The sequence below is a fragment of the Caretta caretta genome, chromosome 7 (genome assembly GCF_965140235.1).
Source record: "Caretta caretta isolate rCarCar2 chromosome 7, rCarCar1.hap1, whole genome shotgun sequence".
NCBI classification, from domain to species: domain Eukaryota; kingdom Metazoa; phylum Chordata; order Testudines; family Cheloniidae; genus Caretta; species Caretta caretta.
The window spans coordinates 83,840,069-83,857,990 of NC_134212.1; the positions used below are offsets into that span (position 1 = coordinate 83,840,069).

The 17,922-nt window shown below is 46.6% G+C and overlaps 1 protein-coding gene across 4 annotated transcripts in view; it reads right to left on the minus strand.

Annotated features, from left to right (window-relative positions):
- The window catches only part of CDH23 (cadherin related 23), a 520,165-nt gene that overhangs the window by 253,001 nt on the left and 249,242 nt on the right, over positions 1-17,922 (minus strand). For all 4 annotated transcript variants that reach the window (XM_048859456.2, XM_075130881.1, XM_048859457.2 and 1 more), the window contains exons 10-11: positions 6,210-6,322; positions 3,096-3,284 (exon numbers count right to left, since the gene is read on the minus strand). In XM_048859456.2, the coding sequence (XP_048715413.2) occupies positions 3,096-3,284; positions 6,210-6,322 (302 nt within the window). The remainder of the gene's footprint in view (positions 1-3,095; positions 3,285-6,209; positions 6,323-17,922) is intronic.

The following is a 17,922-nucleotide window of genomic DNA, read 5'->3' on the forward strand; positions in this document are numbered from 1 at the left end:
CCCATCATAGAAGCATAGAATCATAGATGAAAGCCTGTGTAATTTACCCTTTACAACACTGCAGTACTGCAGGTCACTTTATTGGATGTAAGGTGTTATAAACACAAAGAAACAAAGGTGTGATTTTTTGGTACAGAATGACATTATCCAAACAGTAGATGCATGCACTGCTGGGCAGCAAGCGAGGAGACCTACTGAAACCCATGGGTGGCCTGTGCTGAGGCTTTAGGTCTCACTGTCACTGTCCCCCAGGGTGTGCTTGTCAAAGAGGTATTCTGCCATCCCATATTTGGGTGCCCCCATCTTGCGCAGGTTGGTCACATGCTCACCCAGTTCAAGCACCTATTTGCGGCAATGTTAGAAAGCATGACCTGAGTGTTCCACACAGTCTCCACACCGTTTAAAGCCATCTCACTTCCCAGACTGTTGCCCCAATAGATTTTTAGAGCACCAACTTCCTGGTTAATCTATCTAGTTGCTGCATATGTGCAGGTAAGCATCTGAGTGACTACTTTTGGAAAACGTGATGAGTGCAGAGACATATCATGCCATTTCTACACACAGAAACTCCACTGGTTTTATTAAAATCAGTGGTAAGAATCCCACCAGCTTCAATGGAAGAAGAGTTAGGCCTGGGCCAAATGATTTTGACAACTGCAACCAATCTGTTTGGGAGTTACAGAAGCTTAAAGAAAGTTCATTGCAAACCGCAAAATTAGTTTATTTTCTGCTCTCATTACTTAAACGGATGCATGAATCTCCCCCCCCCTCCTTTTTTTTTTAAATTAGTGAGGTTGAAAGACTGGAGTGAATTTTGGGACTCCTATAAACAGAGCTTTGAAGCAGAAACAATGACAGAGCCTTCACTCTATTGACACAAACAGCCTTACCATAATGTCCTTCAATTAAAGAGCTGCTGACACTTCATGGAACACCATGACAAATATTCAATTTGGAAACAATCCTGACTACCTGTCATCTTATTTGTAATTCTGTTCTTTGTTTGCTAAGGACATTTGCAAGAAAACATGCTCTTGTTAGCTGTTTAAGTTCTCACCTGCATGTCTCCCAGCTGAAGTCATAACTCTCTGTTTGCGATTTACGTCACATGTAGACTATTCTGATTAGTGCTTTGTCATAATTGTTTCACACATGAAAACAAATATTTTGGCAAGGTCTTAAAAGAACCTGTGAATTTCATGAAGGCTGGGGGGGGAGGAGGGGGCGGGAGAGAATCTGCCATTTCTACCAGCAAACACAGTTTTTGAGATAAACAATGCTGGAGTTACATCCTCAGAACAAAAAAGTTTAAATCTCCATCCTTTTGCCACAAGTGACAATTTTCTATTTTTAGAGAGAGATTGTACATTTTAATCAGTCATCTAACTTCCCCCCTCCAATACTCTAATGTAGTAAATGGATAAATGCTAGGAACAGAATAATTTCAAAGAAATAAAGATCCCATTTTCCTGAAAATCTTCGTATTGTGACCAAACAAAAAATGAGAAGAAAAATATAGATACCCTATGCTACAGCAGCAGGATTGTTTTTAGATATTTTAGAAATTTCTCCGTGTGGTGCCAGCAGTTTTTTTTTTTTTAAAGGAGGCATTGTAGACTGTGGCATGGTTGTAGGTTAGGATAGTAAAGAAAAAAAAATGAATTGCATGAGTCAAATATGAGGAGTAATTGAAGAGTGTAACCCTAGGGCTGGAAAACCTAATGGAATTCCTAAGTGAAATGGTTCAGTGCTATAATAAATAGAAGGTCCATTAACAGCAGCAAAGAACAAGCCACTGATGCTGCAGGCAAATGTTACGAGGGGTAACTGCAGCCACTGAAGAGTAGTAAGAAAATAAGTATCCCAATCCCCCTTGCTTTCAAACCATCAAGTAATCGTCATTTAGGATTAAAGGTTTAATAGGGTAGAGGATGGGGTACACAGATACCTGCTTGTAGCTGCTTCTGGAATCTCTGTTGTTAAAGTCTGTGGTCTCTCTCCTGGATAAAGCTGCTTACACAGGGCAGGTGGGATGCACGAAACGAAACAAGAGTCAGAGGGTCTGCACTGATTTCCTTCTATAACTATTCATTTGTTGAAGTTCTCTGGTTACTGATGAACTTTCTTTGCTCCATATTTATTTTAACTTCACCTCTTCTTTACAATGGGAACTGAAAGAGGTTTGATAAAGGGGTTGGAAGCTTGTCTGTTCATTATCATTTCTAGAAGAGCCCGTGTATTTTGGCTGAAATTCTAACTCTAAATTTTTAAGTAATATTCTGAGAATCACTACCTCCATCCATACACCTCCTACAACAGCACCTAGTGGGACTTCTCCCTTTTTCTTCCAACAGAGACTGTACTACTGTCAGAAGACTTGTTCCATATTACAGGGGTTAGACTCTTCCCTGCACCGATACAAAATAGGCCCTTTACTTGTCTATTTATTTAAAAAAAAAAAAAAAAGAGACCAGACGGACACATGGAGATGAGTACATATTGCCATAGGAAGCATATCTTCAACTTTCACAATTCTTGTTCATTTAAATGTTCATTGATCATACTGTATTAGTAGATCTTTTATGCACAGATAACTGTTCGGTAGGGTTCTGATGACTGAGTTGTGTCTCTCTCCCCCCATCGCAGTTTATGTCACCACCAGAATCCCTCCCTGGAATCTTCTCCATTTATAAGACAGGTTGGAGAAAGGAAGCTATCCGATTACCTGACAGGTGCTCTGAAGTACACAAGAACTGGTATGTGGCACAGCCATATTTGTTGGAACTCATCAGTCACATTATCCTTATTTTACAAAAGCAACAAGAGACCTCATGAAAGTGTCTGCACTTCAGGGACTGACGGGCTAGAGTGATGGCTGTAGAAGGTACTGAACAATACCCAAGGCATACAGGTATCATGGACATATTAGTGCCCACTTCTCTCTCCATGGTCCATGTATTATTCTAAGTAGAATGTGCAATATACAGAAACAGAAGGCATCAGAGGTACAAGACAGAGGATTCATGAAATCACCTGGAATGCCCAGAGGGTGTATCTGCAGCAAGTGGCCATTGATATTTATTCTGATGTCTTACCTCGTCTTTATCCTGCACCTGGATGAAAAGGGGAAGGGCAAAGCCCACCTGGGCCAGCTCTGGGATTCCAACACTGTACTCAGAACTATTGAACTCGGGGGCATTGTCATTTAGGTCTATGACAAGGATGTTGAAAGTGGTGATCACTGTAGCGTTGGAGGGGGTGCGGTCATCATTCAACTCCGTGCCCTGCAAGGGAAAATATCAGTGTGGCCTTTATTTCAAAGAACAAGCATAAGAGAAATTCAGAAGATTGCGGCCCAACATACAGAAATTGCATACAGGCGGTGCAGTTGACTGCTGTCATTGAGACAAAGTCAATGGCACAGTAATAGCCTTCCCTTGTCGTTTACATCATGGATGCAGCATGATTTGACTGAGGCTTTAAATGTGCATTTGTGGTGCAAGTTTAGTGTTCAAAGTGAAAGGCTGATAACTGTGGCTTTAGTCCAGCACAACATAGTTAGGAGCTATGCAAGCTCCCTCACCTCTTAGGTCTGCCAAGGATGGGCACACTGAATTTTTACCCACACCACCTCTACTACTCCAGTACCTATCGCTCTGATTATACTCGTTACTACTGACCTACAAATCTGCCTGTCATCTGGACGGCCACCTTTAGAGATTTGCCTTGTGGGGCCAAAACTGTTGTCTCTCATTATGATACCATGCACTGTAATGACACAAACTCATAATAGTATGATGCATACAGGAGATGGTTTTCTCCACTAGCATTAATGTCAAGACTGTTAACATCTTGCAAAATAGCCTGGCAGGACATGGGAGACACTCCTCAAAACCAGGGTTTTCCCAGGACATCTGAGGGAGGTGGTGACATCAGGTTTACTCCTGGGCCTTGCCTGAACTGAGATTAGCAGCAGTGAAAATCATGCTGTGATGTGATGGAGACAAACATCCACTAGAAAAATAGGACAAGACCAGCAAACTCATTTTACTTGGGACTTAAAATAGGTTTGGCTGCAAATTACTAGACATGAAGGGCCAATGCACTGGCACTCTATGTGATAAGTTCCCACCAGACATCTTAACTTATACAGGGTTTTTTGGTGGGAGGAAGAGGAGAGAAGGGAGGTGGGTGGCTGGAGGATGAACCTTATTGTCACAGAAATGAGGGTGGTGAAGGACATCTGAAAATAGAGTTCTTCCTCTTGTATTTTGTATAATCTAAAAAAACGGAAAGAAGACCACAAGGGGAGGAAAGAGCCCCCTGCAGCTCCATGGAACCCTGGAGGGCAGGCAGATGGGGCTGCTAAAGATCACCCTGAGGCTGATTGTGGAGTTGGTAAAATTCAGCATTTCCACAGATTGGCATTTGGGCCTAATCTATTTTACTTACACACACACACACATTTTTGACCCCAAAATCAACTCTGCTCCCTCCCCACCGAGAATCAAGGGAAAGAAGCTGGATTCCAAGGGATGATAATAGTATATTGACCGTGTAGAACTCCACAGAAAGACCCTCACCACAGGTCAAGCCGAGTAATTACATGTCATTTTCTCTCCCTGACAAAGCACTGCCCCTACCACAGCAAGGAGGTGAGCTGTACTCAGGGGTATTGCCAGCAGATCGAGGGACATGATCGTTCCCCTCTATTCGACACTGGTGAGGCCTCGTCTGGAGTACTGTGTCCAGTTTTGGGCCCCACACTACAAGAAGGATGTGGACAAATTGGAAAGAGTCCAGCGGAGGGCAACAAAAATGATTTGGGGACTGGAACACATGATTTATGAGGAGAGGCTGAGGGAACTGGGATTGTTTAGTCTGCAGAAGAGAAGAGTGAGGGGGGATTTGATAGCTGCTTTCAACTACCTGCAAGGGGGTTCCAAAGAGGATGGCTCTAGACTGTTCTCAGTGGTAGCAGATGACAGAACAAGGAGTAATGGTCTCAAGTTGCAGTGGGGGAGATTTAGGTTGGATCTTAGGAAAAAAACTTTTTCACTAAGAGGGTGGTGAAACACTGGAATGCGTTGCCTAGGGAGGTGGTGGAATCTCCTTCCTTAGAAGTTTGTAAGGTCAGGCTTGACAAAGCCCTGGCTGGGATGATTTAATTGGGGATCATTCCTGCTTTGAGCAGGGGGTTGGACTAGATGACCTCCTGAGGTCCCTTCCAACCCTGATATTCTATGATGCTACTCTTCCAGTGCTGGCTGCCATCCTCCCAGTCAATGACTTCTCTAACATGCTGATTCTTTCCTCCAGCCCAGTGGAATCCACACTTCTAAATGTGTTTCCAACCCACCGGCTGGCTTGGTATTGATTTTGATTAAAGAGCGGAAATTGGAGTTGGGAGAGCAGTTCTCCGGTGGGGCCTCATGGTGTCGGAACGTTATGCTTCGATGCATTTTCATGATGAAGCGACTTTTAGCCTTTTCTTTGTAATCCTTGTACCATGCAACACAGACACAGATGCAGCTGAAGGATCTGCTGGACACCAAAAATACAGGTGCCCAGTGAGATTGGAGGCGGGGGGGGGACCCATTTTTGTCATGTCAGCATCTGTTTCTGCCCTTCTAATTCTGTTGCATCTCACAGTCCCTACTAGCCCCACCAGTACGTTCCCCCTTCATTAATCCACAGGACACTGTTCATCCTGCTGCTCAAAGGGGTTCTGGCATGCAGCGTGTGTGTCTAGCCTCCTCCCACCCCGAGGAGTACCCCTGAGCCAGAACAGAGCAACACATACACTACAGAAGACAGAAACCACCAAAAGAGGAGTACCCCAGAGCAGAAGTTCAGAGAGCTTTGGAAGAGCTAACTGAGCTAGCAGCAGTCAGGGTGAATCACAAGAAATAGAACAGGTTAATTCTACAGCCCACTCCCCAATCTAGGGATAATGGGGTCTGTCCCTGATGCTAGACAGGGAGAGAGAGAGGGGTCCTGCCCTGGGAATAGCAGAGGTCTGCCCTGGTGTCAGATAGGGAAAGAATACTGCCAGTGTGCTTCTTCACTTGAAATAAGTCAGTATTAAGCAGCACAGAGCAGCAACACATTCACAGATGATCCTCTGACTGAAGTGCCTTTCCTCTCCCTTCAGCTATGCTGATCCTTCCCCTTGTCTCCCCAAAGAGGTATTGCTCTCAGTGTCTCACCTTCACTGTGAGAATGAATCCAGTGCTGTAGAAAGGGTTTTCACGGTCCAGTGGCCCATTCAGGGTTAAAGCTCCACTGATGTAGTCCAGTGCAAAGATGCTGTTGGTGTTACCTGGCAATGAAAACAAACAGGATGAGCACAAGCAGCCCATATTGCTGAAGACACAGAAACTATGGACTTAACACAGAGGAAAGCCTGATGAGACCCTCCATGCATGACCAGATCATGCAAAAAGCGATTTTAGAATTCAGAACTGTAGTCTGGTTTAAGACCCCCAGCCGGGTAACAGATTATACTAGTATGTGCAGACTTAAAGCATTATAAATGCATTTTAAAATTAAATGGCTGTAAATCAGTTCCTCCTTCACTTACCTACCCAATACTGGGCTCAGAACTGTGCTTTCTTTGCAAGAGCTGATAGCATCACAAACACTTCAGGCAGTGTAGGAATTTCAAAGAGTTTCTGCTAAAATGTAAACGCATTCATCGTTCTTATCTCCACATCTACTCTGTTACTGACTTGGGATCTCAGACAGCGTATACAGACCGCCACTTTGCAGTTTACCTCTTAGCAAGTGTTGAAGTCTGAGCACAAAGAGAGAGCAGCCGTAGTGGGGCAGCTACTCCCATCACATGAAGGTGGGAGGGAAATGGTTGGACAGGGCTGGGAGTAAGCAGAGCCTCAGCTCCATCCCCACCCTCATGCACCAGCTGCAGAGCTAAGGTGGTGCAGAATGGGAAGTATGCTGAGCTGGTGCAGGTTGGGTCCCTGCTTCCCCTTCGCTTCAGGGGAGAAACAACTGGGACCTGGCCTGCTCCTAGAACAGGAACACATTTCATGCTGCCTTTGACTTAAGGCTTGTGATATAGTATCTTCATGGTCTAGCCCCATGTGGTTTTAGGACAGAGCTAAAGCAGCACAACAAAAAGGCAAAATCCAGTTACTGAACTGAACAGGCTTTGGTTTAGACGGCTGCCTTCAGCATTCTCATTTCCTCCACACCCCCTCAACTGATCTCTGCCATTGCTGCTATGTCCCCTGGATGGCAGACTGCCCCTTCTAAGAGTCCCCACTGCTCTTTGGGAGTGGGCTGGACCCTCTCATTTGCTTCCATCTAGTTTGTAGATGCTCTTTATTCCATGCCTTTGGGTGCCTTTCTATGAGCTTGTAAATTTGATATCCCCGAAGGTTACATGCGTGACCAACCACACGCGATGCCGTCCTCAATGCCTCACTATTTTGTGCTTCATCCAGAAGAGCCGGTCCTGCTCTCATGGCAACCTGGGTCAGTTTTCTCCTTCTTTAGAAATAGACACTGGCAGAAGGTTAACTCGGTATTGCTGAGTCGTACAGCCTATTTGCCAGCAGATATTAATAAGCTGAATCTCACGGGACTGGGGCTACCCTCATAATAATCTCATCTCCTTTACCTTTGTCAACGGAGACAAAGAAATCAGTTGTCACTTGGAGCCTTGGCAATCTGATGCTTGCCTTGTGTGATATCCAAGAAGGAGGCTATTGAATTAATGATCAGGGGCTTGCACATACATACACTCCTGCAAACACACACACACCCTTACACTCTACACCCTACACTCTCACAGTGTGTAAGAATTCCTGATCCCAAACACCAAGACAAAGGAGGAGGTGGGGGATTGTTACATTCCATCCAGCTGATGGGGGGCAGGGGAGAGAAGAGAGAAAGATACTGAGAAGTTGGGTGTCTTATGTTAAAAACTATTTGCCAATTTTCTGGAAATGCATTTCAAGAAAATTTGCCATTACAAAAGTATCCTTTCCTTAGCTCTTGACCAATTTGCTCTATTCTGATCCTGTACCTCTGCCTGCCTGACCTAGCCACTTTCATCATACTGATATTCCCTTACATTGGGTGATTAATGACCCATTTCTTGCTTCTAGTTACAGCTGTCTTCTCATGTGACTTGGTTGCCGTGTAGCTTTCAATCCTCTCAGACATTTTACCCTCCAGGAGCACCAGGAGCGAAGAGAAACCATGGTCTCCCCTCCTTGTCCTGGACAGAGTCCTAACTCTATAATTGTACATTTCTCCTTTATAGCGGAGGGCTTATATTTTCCCCTCAGGCCTCCAATTAGAGTGCCTCATGATTTTGTCCTTGGGTCCTCTTCTCTGTTCCATCTAAAATGGCCCATTGATTGCTTCAGTGACAGAGTTCACAGCTTAATGAACTGTTAAGGATCTACTTACCAATATTAAGTGATGTTCAGTAGCAAATCATAAAAGGTACCAATAGTTTCCACTTTGGACTTTACCTCGATGTGGTGGTCACCCAACTCTATAATCTTTCTTTTGGAGCTTATTCTCAGACCTTTCTAACACACACCTACTTGTCTGTCTTGATTGTCAGTTCCTGGCTACTGCATGGTTGATTAAATCCTCTTTCAGAATTGACGGAGAGAGAAAACACCCTTGCTCCACATCACTGATCCTATTTAAACTATGACCTACTTAACCCACTGACCTCCTATGTCAAGCCAGAACTTTGTTACCTAGGCTAGAAATGTTATAATTTTAGCCAAGAAAGATGTGGGAGGAGAAAAAGTTCAGGATCATGAAATATTACAGCACACGTTTCAAAACATTTCTAAATTTGCCCTTAGCACTGTTGAAATCCTTCTTCATGCCTTAAATCACTTCCTATCTAGAACTATTGAAGTAACGCACCACCTACCTTCCTAGATTTCTCTCTAATGTTTTGGGAGCCTTGGAAATCTTCAAATTTCTCCCTGTTCACCAGGATCAACCAATCATAATTATATAGATAGAAAAGACCTACATTATTAAGTCATCTTGTCCATGCCAGTGGCCCCCCTTATCATGGATTCCTATTCATCTCCAAATCTAGTCCAAAACTTTCCTCCTGATTTTCAAAAAGTCTTCACATACTTCATGCTACCTCTCCAATTTCATATCCACTAACTCCCTGCACTCACTATGCTTCTCCAGTCTGGGCTTCCTCCCCCATTCCCTCTTTAACAGCAGGGTAAGGAGGTCGAGTCAGGAGCGCTCATGTTTTCACTTTGTACTGCCCCCCAAGGAACATTTTGACCTTCTTCCCCAGACACAGAGTCATTTCCTCTCTTTGAAATTATATTGTCAAGTTTTTTCTCTTCGAGTCAGACATAACTAAAGTCATTTTGTGATTCCACATTTGAAGAACAATGTATAAAAATATATTGTATTGTACTGCAACAAGTTTAACTGTCCTAAGATGCCAACCATTTCCTTCGCTGCATATTGCCCTGGTAAATTATATTTTGGGGCAGCCTTTGTACAGTCCTCCAACATTACATGCCATAAATATATATTTTAATTAAAAAAAAACACATTGTCCTGCCACTAACAAATCTGCCAACAGATGCTATTGCCAACTTCAGCCTCAGACCAATATGTTCTAGTGGAAGTGGGTCGATGGGGCTTATTCTGAATTTGGCCAGAGCATGAAGGACCTAACAAAGCCCTACAGTTTGAGCACTGGACCCCTCATTCCAAGAGTCACCATGAATTCGGCTCACAACCAGAATCTGAGCAAATGTAAGGTGATTTTTAAGAAGAAAGGGAACAACTTAAGGACCCAAATGCTCTTCAGCTGTGCACATCAGAGGTTTTCCTTTAGCTCAGCCTCCCAAATATTGTTCACACTAAAGACATGCATCTGATGTATTTTTGGGAGCCTTTTTGCTTACACAGAGTTGGTTGGCTCGAAAAACAGCCTTTGAGTAGGAAAGACATGTCTCCAAATCTGTCATTCAAAGTCTTTTCATAATTTTCTCTACAAAGCCTCTTCAACCACCAATTCATTTGTCCTCTGACCAATGGTCCTCCATGAAGTACTGCACTATAGAACAATGCAAATTCCTGCTTGGTGCTTCTCTTTGGAAACTCTCTTGTTATCTTTATATTTTCAATTTCTTCATCTTTTTCATAGGGGGAAAAATAGCCATCTTTGCTTTTCACTCCCCATTTGCTGTCACTCAGCCTTCCACTCTCTCCACCCCTTCTCGCTATAAAATCTCTCCTTCATCCTTTGTCCTCTCGTTATCTGTCAGTCTTTTGACCCAGTAAAAAGTCCCAGCCTGGGTTAACTGCAGTTTAGTGTGTGGCTGACTGTGCGTACTGCAACACAGGCTGATGGCTTTCAATTGGTTTGTCTGCTCCACTGCTCTAACAGCAATTACTTTCACTCCTCTTTCTCCTTTCCCTCTGTGTCTGGAAAGACAAAGAAACCATTCCAAACCACTAGGTCTCTGCATCAACCCACTCAGAGGCAGAGGGATTCCATGGATGCAACAGAGCCACACAATGTGGAGATGCTGAGGAGCATGGATGACAGTCTGGCATGTTGCTGCTCAGACTCCGATCACTAGCTGCTGGACATTCACCCGCAGATAAGTCTGTTACTCCAATGGCCTCTGAAGCAGATAACTACTATCCAATGAAATCTTATGAGTTATTAAGGGTTTTCTCTCTGTTACATAAAGCTGGCAAGTGACTCATATCTATAGTGCCATATTCAGACACAGTTGTAGATCTGGTGCCAGTGTTCTTTGCGTTGCTCTGTCCCACTATCTCAATCTAACAATGCCTGACAGACATCCGGAGCCTGTTTCTGAACTCTGATCCTGTCTGCTGCTCTCAGTGCTGCCTGCCTGTCCAAAGATCCCTGGTTCATAGAATCATAGAATCATAGAATATAAGGGTTGGAAGGGACCCCAGAAGGTCATCTAGTCCAACCCCCTGCTCAAAGCAGGACCAATTCCCAGTTAAATCATCCCAGCCAGGGCTTTGTCAAGCCTGACCTTAAAAACCTCTAAGGAAGGAGATTCTACCACCTCCCTAGGTAACGCATTCCAGTGTTTCACCACCCTCATAGTGAAAAAGTTTTTCCTAATATCCAATCTAAACCTCCCCCACTGTAACTTGAGACCATTACTCCTCGTTCTGTCTTCTGATACCATTGAGAACAGTCTAGAGCCATCCTCTTTGGAACCCCCTTTCAGGTAGTTGAAAACAGCTATCAAATCCCCCCTCATTCTTCTCTTCTGCAGGCTAAACAATCCCAGCTCCCTCAGCCTCTCCTCATAACTCATATGTTCCAGACCCCTAATCATTTTTGTTGCCCTTCGCTGGACTCTCTCCAATTTATCCACATCCTTCTTGAAGTGTGGGGCCCAAAACTGGACACAGTACTCCAGATGAGGCCTCACCAATGTCGAATAGAGGGGAACGATCACGTCCCTCGATCTGCTCGCTATGCCCCTACTTATACATCCCAAAATGCCATTGGCCTTCTTGGCAACAAGGGCACACTGCTGACTCATATCCAGCTTCTCGTCCACTGTCACCCCTAGGTCCTTTTCCGCAGAACTGCTGCCTAGCCATTCGGTCCCTAGTCTGTAGCTGTGCATTGGGTTCTTCCGTCCTAAGTGCAGGACCCTGCACTTATCCTTATTGAACCTCATCAGATTTCTTTTGGCCCAATCCTCCAATTTGTCTAGGTCCTTCTGTATCCTATCCCTCCCCTCCAGCGTATCTACCACTCCTCCCAGTTTAGTATCATCTGCAAATTTGCTGAGAGTGCAATCCACACCATCCTCCAGATCATTTATGAAGATATTGAACAAAACCGGCCCCAGGACCGACCTTTGGGGCACTCCACTTGATACCGGCTGCCAACTAGACATGGAGCCATTGATCACTACCCGTTGAGCCCGACAATCTAGCCAGCTTTCTACCCACCTTGGGTAGAAAGGTTCTTTTGGCCCTGCCTTGCTGCTCAGACCCGTGTTAGCTACCCATATTATGCTACCTGTACTGTCATGCCCTTCTGACCCTGGTATTGTCTGACTGATGCTGCTAGGGCTACTCATCCTATCCTGCCTCCCTGACCCTGTCTAATGGGTGTGCCAATACAATGAATTGCTGTTCCTCTGATGACTATATTGTTGAAGCAGCACTGTAATACCCAGACATGAGAGAGAACACAGTGAATACACAGAATCCCCTGTGGTGTATTTTAAACGGAGCAGATCTACCAAGTTTATTCTCAAAAAGAAAAGGACGACTTGTGGCACCTAAGAGACTAACAAATGTATTTGAGCATAAGCTTTCATGAGCTACAGCTCACTTGTTAGTCTCTAAGGTGCCACAAGTACTCCTGTTCTTTTTGCGGATACAGACTAACACAGCTGCTACTCTGAAACCAGAGATTAGATAGCAGCTCTTTTTCCAAAAGTTCCTCATAGCTTTGGAACAGACTCTCTCGTAGCTTGTGGAAATGTGTTAATAGTGAACCTGCTGCCTGTTAGGGTATGTCTACACTACGGAATAAGGTCGAATTTATAGAAGTCGGTTTTTTAGAAATCGGTTTTATAAATTCGAGAGTGTGTGTCCCCACAGAAAATGCTCTAAGTGCATTAAGTGCATTAACTCGGCGGAGCGCTTCCACAGTACCGAGGCAAGCGTCGACTTCCGGAGCGTTGCACTGTGGGTAGCTATCCCACAGTTCCCGCAGTCTCCGCTGCCCATTGGAATTCTGGGTTGAGATCCCAATGCCTGATGGGGCTAAAACATTGTCGCGGGTGGTTCTGGGTACATATCGTCAGCCCCCCGTTCCCTCCCTCCCCCCGTGAAAGCAAGGGCAGACAATCATTTCGCGCCTTTTTTCCTGAGTTACCTGTGCAGACGCCATACCATGGCAAGCATGGAGCCCGCTCAGGTAACCGTCACCCTATGTCTCCTGGGTGCTGGCAGACGCGGTACGGCATTGCTACACAGTAGCAGCAACCCCTTGCCTTGTGGCAGCAGTCGGTACAGTACGACTGGTAGCCGTCATCGTCATGTCTGAGGTGCTCCTGGTCGCCTCTGTGAGGTCGATCAGGAGCGCCTGGGCAGACATGGGCACAGGGACTAAATTTGGAGTGACTTGACCAGGTCATTCTCTTTAGTCCTGCAGTCAGTCCTATTGAACCGTCTTATGGTGAGCGGGCAGGCGATACGGACTGCTAGCAGTCGTACTGTACCATCTTCTGCCGAGCAGCCATGAGATGTGGATGGCATGCAGTCCTTCTGCACCGTCTGCTGCCAGCCAAAGATGTAAAAGATAGATGGAGTGGGTCAAAACAAGAAATAGACCAGATTTGTTTTGTACTCATTTGCTTCCCCCCCTCCCCTGTCTAGGGGACTCATTCTTCTAGATCACACTGCAGTCACTTACAGAGAAGGTGCAGCGAGGTAAATCTAGCCATGTATCAATCAGAGGCCAGGCTAACCTTCTTGCTCCAATAAGGACAATAACTTAGGTGCACCATTTCTTATTGGAACCCTCCGTGAAGTCCTGCCTGAAATACTCCTTGATGTAAAGCCACCCCCTTTGTTGATTTTAGCTCCCTGAAGCCAACCCTGTAAGCGCCCCTCCCAGCGTCAGAGCAATGGCAAACAATCGGGCATCTGAGAGTGCTGTCCAGAGCAGTCACAATGGAGCACTGTGATGGGGCTAAAACATTGTCGCGCGTGGTTCTGGGTACGTGTTGTCAGGCCCCCGTTCCCTCCCTCCCTCCGTGAAAGCAAGGGCAGACAATCATTTCGCGCCTTTTTTCCTGAGTTACCTGTGCAGACGCCATACCACAGCAAGCATGGAGCCCGCTCAGGTAACCGTCACCCTATGTCTCCTGGGTGCTGGCAGACGCGGTACGGCTTTGCTGCACAGTAGCAGCAACCCCTTGCCTTCTGGCAGCAGACGGTGCAATACGACTGGTAGTCGTCCTCATCGTGTCCGAGGTGCTCCTGGCCGCGTCGGCTGGGAGCGCCTGGGCAGACATGGGCGCAGGGACTAAATTTGGAGTGACTTGACCAGGTCATTCTCTTTAGTCCTGCAGTCAGTCCTATTGAACCGTCTTATGGTGAGCGGGCAGGCGATACGGACTGCTAGCAGTCGTACTGTACCATCTTCTGCCAGGCAGGCAAGAGATGAGGATTGCTAGCAGTCGTATTGCACCATCTTCTGCCAGGCAGGCAAGAGATGGGGATGGCTAGCAGTCGTACTGTACCATCTTCTGCCGAGCAGCCATGAGATGTGGATGGCATGCAGTCCTTCTGCACCGTCTGCTGCCAGCCAAAGATGTAAAAGATAGATGGAGTGGGTCAAAACAAGAAATAGACCAGATTTGTTTTGTACTCATTTGCCTCCTCCCCTGTCTAGGGGACTCATTCCTCTAGGTCACACTGCAGTCACTCACAGAGAAGGTGCAGCGAGGTAAATCTAGCCATGTATCAATCAGAAGCCAGGCTAACCTCCTTGTTCCAATAACAACGATAACTTAGGTGCACCATTTCTTATTGGAACCCTCCGTGCAGTCCTGCCTGAAATACTCCTTGATGTACAGGCACCCCCTTTGTTGATTTTAGCTCCCTGAAGCCAACCCTGTAAGCTGTGTCGTCAGTCGCCCCTCCCTCCGTCAGAGCAACGGCAGACAATCGTTCCGCGCCTTTTTTCTGTGCGGACGCCATACCAAGGCAAGCATGGAGCCCGCTCAGCTCACTTTGGCAATTAGGAGCACATTAACCACCACACGCATTATTCAGCAGTATATGCAGCACCAGAACATGGCAACGCGATACCGGGCGAGGAGGCGACGTCAGCGCGGTCCCGTGAGTGATCAGGACATGGACACAGATTTCTCTGAAAGCATGGGCCCTGACAATGCATGCATCATGGTGCTAATGGGGCAGGTTCATGCTGTGGAACGCTGATTCTGGGCTCGGGAAACAAGCACAGACTGGTGGGACCGCATAGTGTTGCAGGTCTGGGACGATTCCCAGTGGCTACGAAACTTTCGCATGCGTAAGGGCACTTTCATGGAACTTTGTGACTTGCTTTCCCCTGCCCTGAAGCGCATGAATACCAAGATGAGAGCAGCCCTCACAGTTGAGAAGCGAGTGGTGATAGCCCTGTGGAAGCTTGCAACGCCAGACAGCTACCGGTCAGTTGGGAATCAATTTGGAGTGGGCAAATCTACTGTGGGGGCTGCTGTGATGCAAGTAGCCCACGCAATCAAAGATCTGCTGATATCAAGGGTAGTGACCCTGGGAAATGTGCAGGTCAGAGTGGATGGCTTTGCTGCAATGGGATTCCCTAACTGTGGTGGGGCTATAGATGGAACCCATATCCCTATCTTGGCACCGGAGCACCAAGCCGCCGAGTACATAAACCGCAAGGGGTACTTTTCGATAGTGCTGCAAGCTCTGGTGGATCACAAGGGACGTTTCACCAACATCAACGTGGGATGGCCGGGAAAGGTGCATGATGCTCGCATCTTCAGGAACTCTGGTCTGTTTCAAAAGCTGCAGGAAGGGACTTTATTCCCAGACCAGAAAATAACTGTTGGGGATGTTGAAATGCCTATATGTATCCTTGGGGACCCAGCCTACCCCTTAATGCCATGGCTCATGAAGCCATACACAGGCAGCCTGGACAGTGGTCAGGAGCTGTTCAACTACAGGCTGAGCAAGTGCAGAATGGTGGTAGAATGTGCATTTGGACGTTTAAAGGCGCGCTGGCGCAGTTTACTGACTCGCTTAGACCTCAGCGAAACCAATATTCCCACTGTTATTACTGCTTGCTGTGTGCTCCACAATATCTGTGAGAGTAAGGGGGAGACGTTTATGGCGGGGTGGGAGGTTGAGGCAAATCGCCTGGCTGCTGGTTACGCGCAGCCAGACACCAGGGCGGTTAGAAGAGCACAGGAGGGCGCGGTACGTATCAGAGAAGCTTTGAAAAACAGTTTCATGACTGGCCAGGCTACGGTGTGAAAGTTCTGTTTGTTTCTCCTTGATGAACCCCCCCACCCCTTGGTTCACTCTACTTCCCTGTAAGCTAACCACCCTCCCCTCCTCCCTTTAATCATTGCTTGCAGAGCCAATAAAGTCATTGCTGCTTCACAGTCATGCATTCGTTATTCATTCATCACACAAATAGGGGGATGACTACCAAGGTATCCCAGGAGGGGTGGTGGAGGAGGGAAGGAAAATGCCACACAGCACTTTAAGCACAGCACTTTAAAAGTTTACAACTTTAAAATTTATTGAATGACAGCCTTCTTTTTTTTGGGCAATCCTCTGTGGTGGAGTGGCTGGTTGGCCGGAGGCCCCCCCACCGCGTTCTTGGGCGTCTGGGTGTGGAGGCTATGGAACTTGGGGAGGAGGGCGGTTGGTTACAGAGGGGCAGCAGTGGCAGTCTGTGCTCCAGCTGCCTTTGCTGCAGCTCAACCATACACTGGAGCATACTGGTTTGGTCCTGCAGCAGCCTCAGCATTGAATCCTGCCTCCTCTCATCACGCTGCCGCCACCTTTGAGCTTCAGCCCTGTCTTCAGCCCGCCACTTACTCTCTTCAGCCCGCCACCTCTCCTCCCGGTCATTTTGTGCTTTCCTGCACTCTGACATTATTTGCCTCCACGCATTCGTCTGTGCTCTGTCAGTGTGGGAGGACAGCATGAGCTCGGAGAACATTTCATCGCGAGTGCGTTTTTTTTTCTTTCTAAGCTTCACTAGCCTCTGGGAAGGAGAAGATCCTGTGATCATTGAAACACATGCAGCTGGTGGAGAAAAAAAAAGGGACAGCGGTATTTAAAAAGACACATTTTATAAAACAGTCGCTACACTCTTTCAGGGTAAACCTTGCTGTTAACATTACATACATAGCACATGTGCTTTCGTTACAAGGTCGCATTTTGCCTCCTCCCACCGCGTGAACAGATTTTGGTTGAATGCCAGCAAACATACACTGCAATGCTTTGTTCTACAGTGATTCCCCAGTACGTGTTGCTGGCCTGGAGTGGTAAAGTGTCCTACCATGAAGGACGAAATAAGGCTGCTCTCCCCAGAAACCTTTTGCAAAGGCAGAACTGCAAATGCCAGGGCAAAGTAATCCTTTCACATGCTTGCTTTTAAACCATGTATAGCATTTTAAAAGGTACACTCACCAGAGGTCCCTTCTCCGCCTGCTGAGTCCAGGAGGCAGCCTTGGGTGAGTTCGGGGGGTACTGGCTCCAGGTCTAGGGTGAGAAACAGTTCCTGGCTGTCGGGAAAACCGGTTTCTCCGCTTGCTTGCTGTGAGCTATCTACAACCTCCTCATCATCATCTTCTTCGTCCCCAAAACCTACTTCTGTATTGCCTCCATCTCCATTGAAGGAGTCAAACAACACGGCTGGGGTAGTGGTGGCTGAACCCCCTAAAATGGCATGCAGCTCATCATAGAAGCGGCATGTTTGGGGCTCTGACCCGGAGCGGCTGTTCGCCTCTCTGGTTTTCTGGTAGGCTTGCCTCAGCTCCTTCAGTTTCACGCGGCACTGCTTCGGGTCCCTGTTATGGCCTCTGTCCTTCATGCCCTGGGAGATTTTCAGAAAGGTTTTGGCATTTCGAAAACTGGAACGGAGTTCTGATAGCACGGATTCCTCTCCCCAAACAGCGATCAGATCCCGTACCTCCCGTTCAGTCCATGCTGGAGCTCTTTTGCGATTCTGGGACTCCATCATGGTCACCTGTGCTGATGAGCTCTGCATGGTCACCTGCAGCTTGCCACGCTGGCCAAACAGGAAATGAGATTCAAAAGTTCGCGGTTCTTTTCCTGTCTACCTGGCCAGTGCATCTGAGTTGAGAGCGCTCTCCAGAG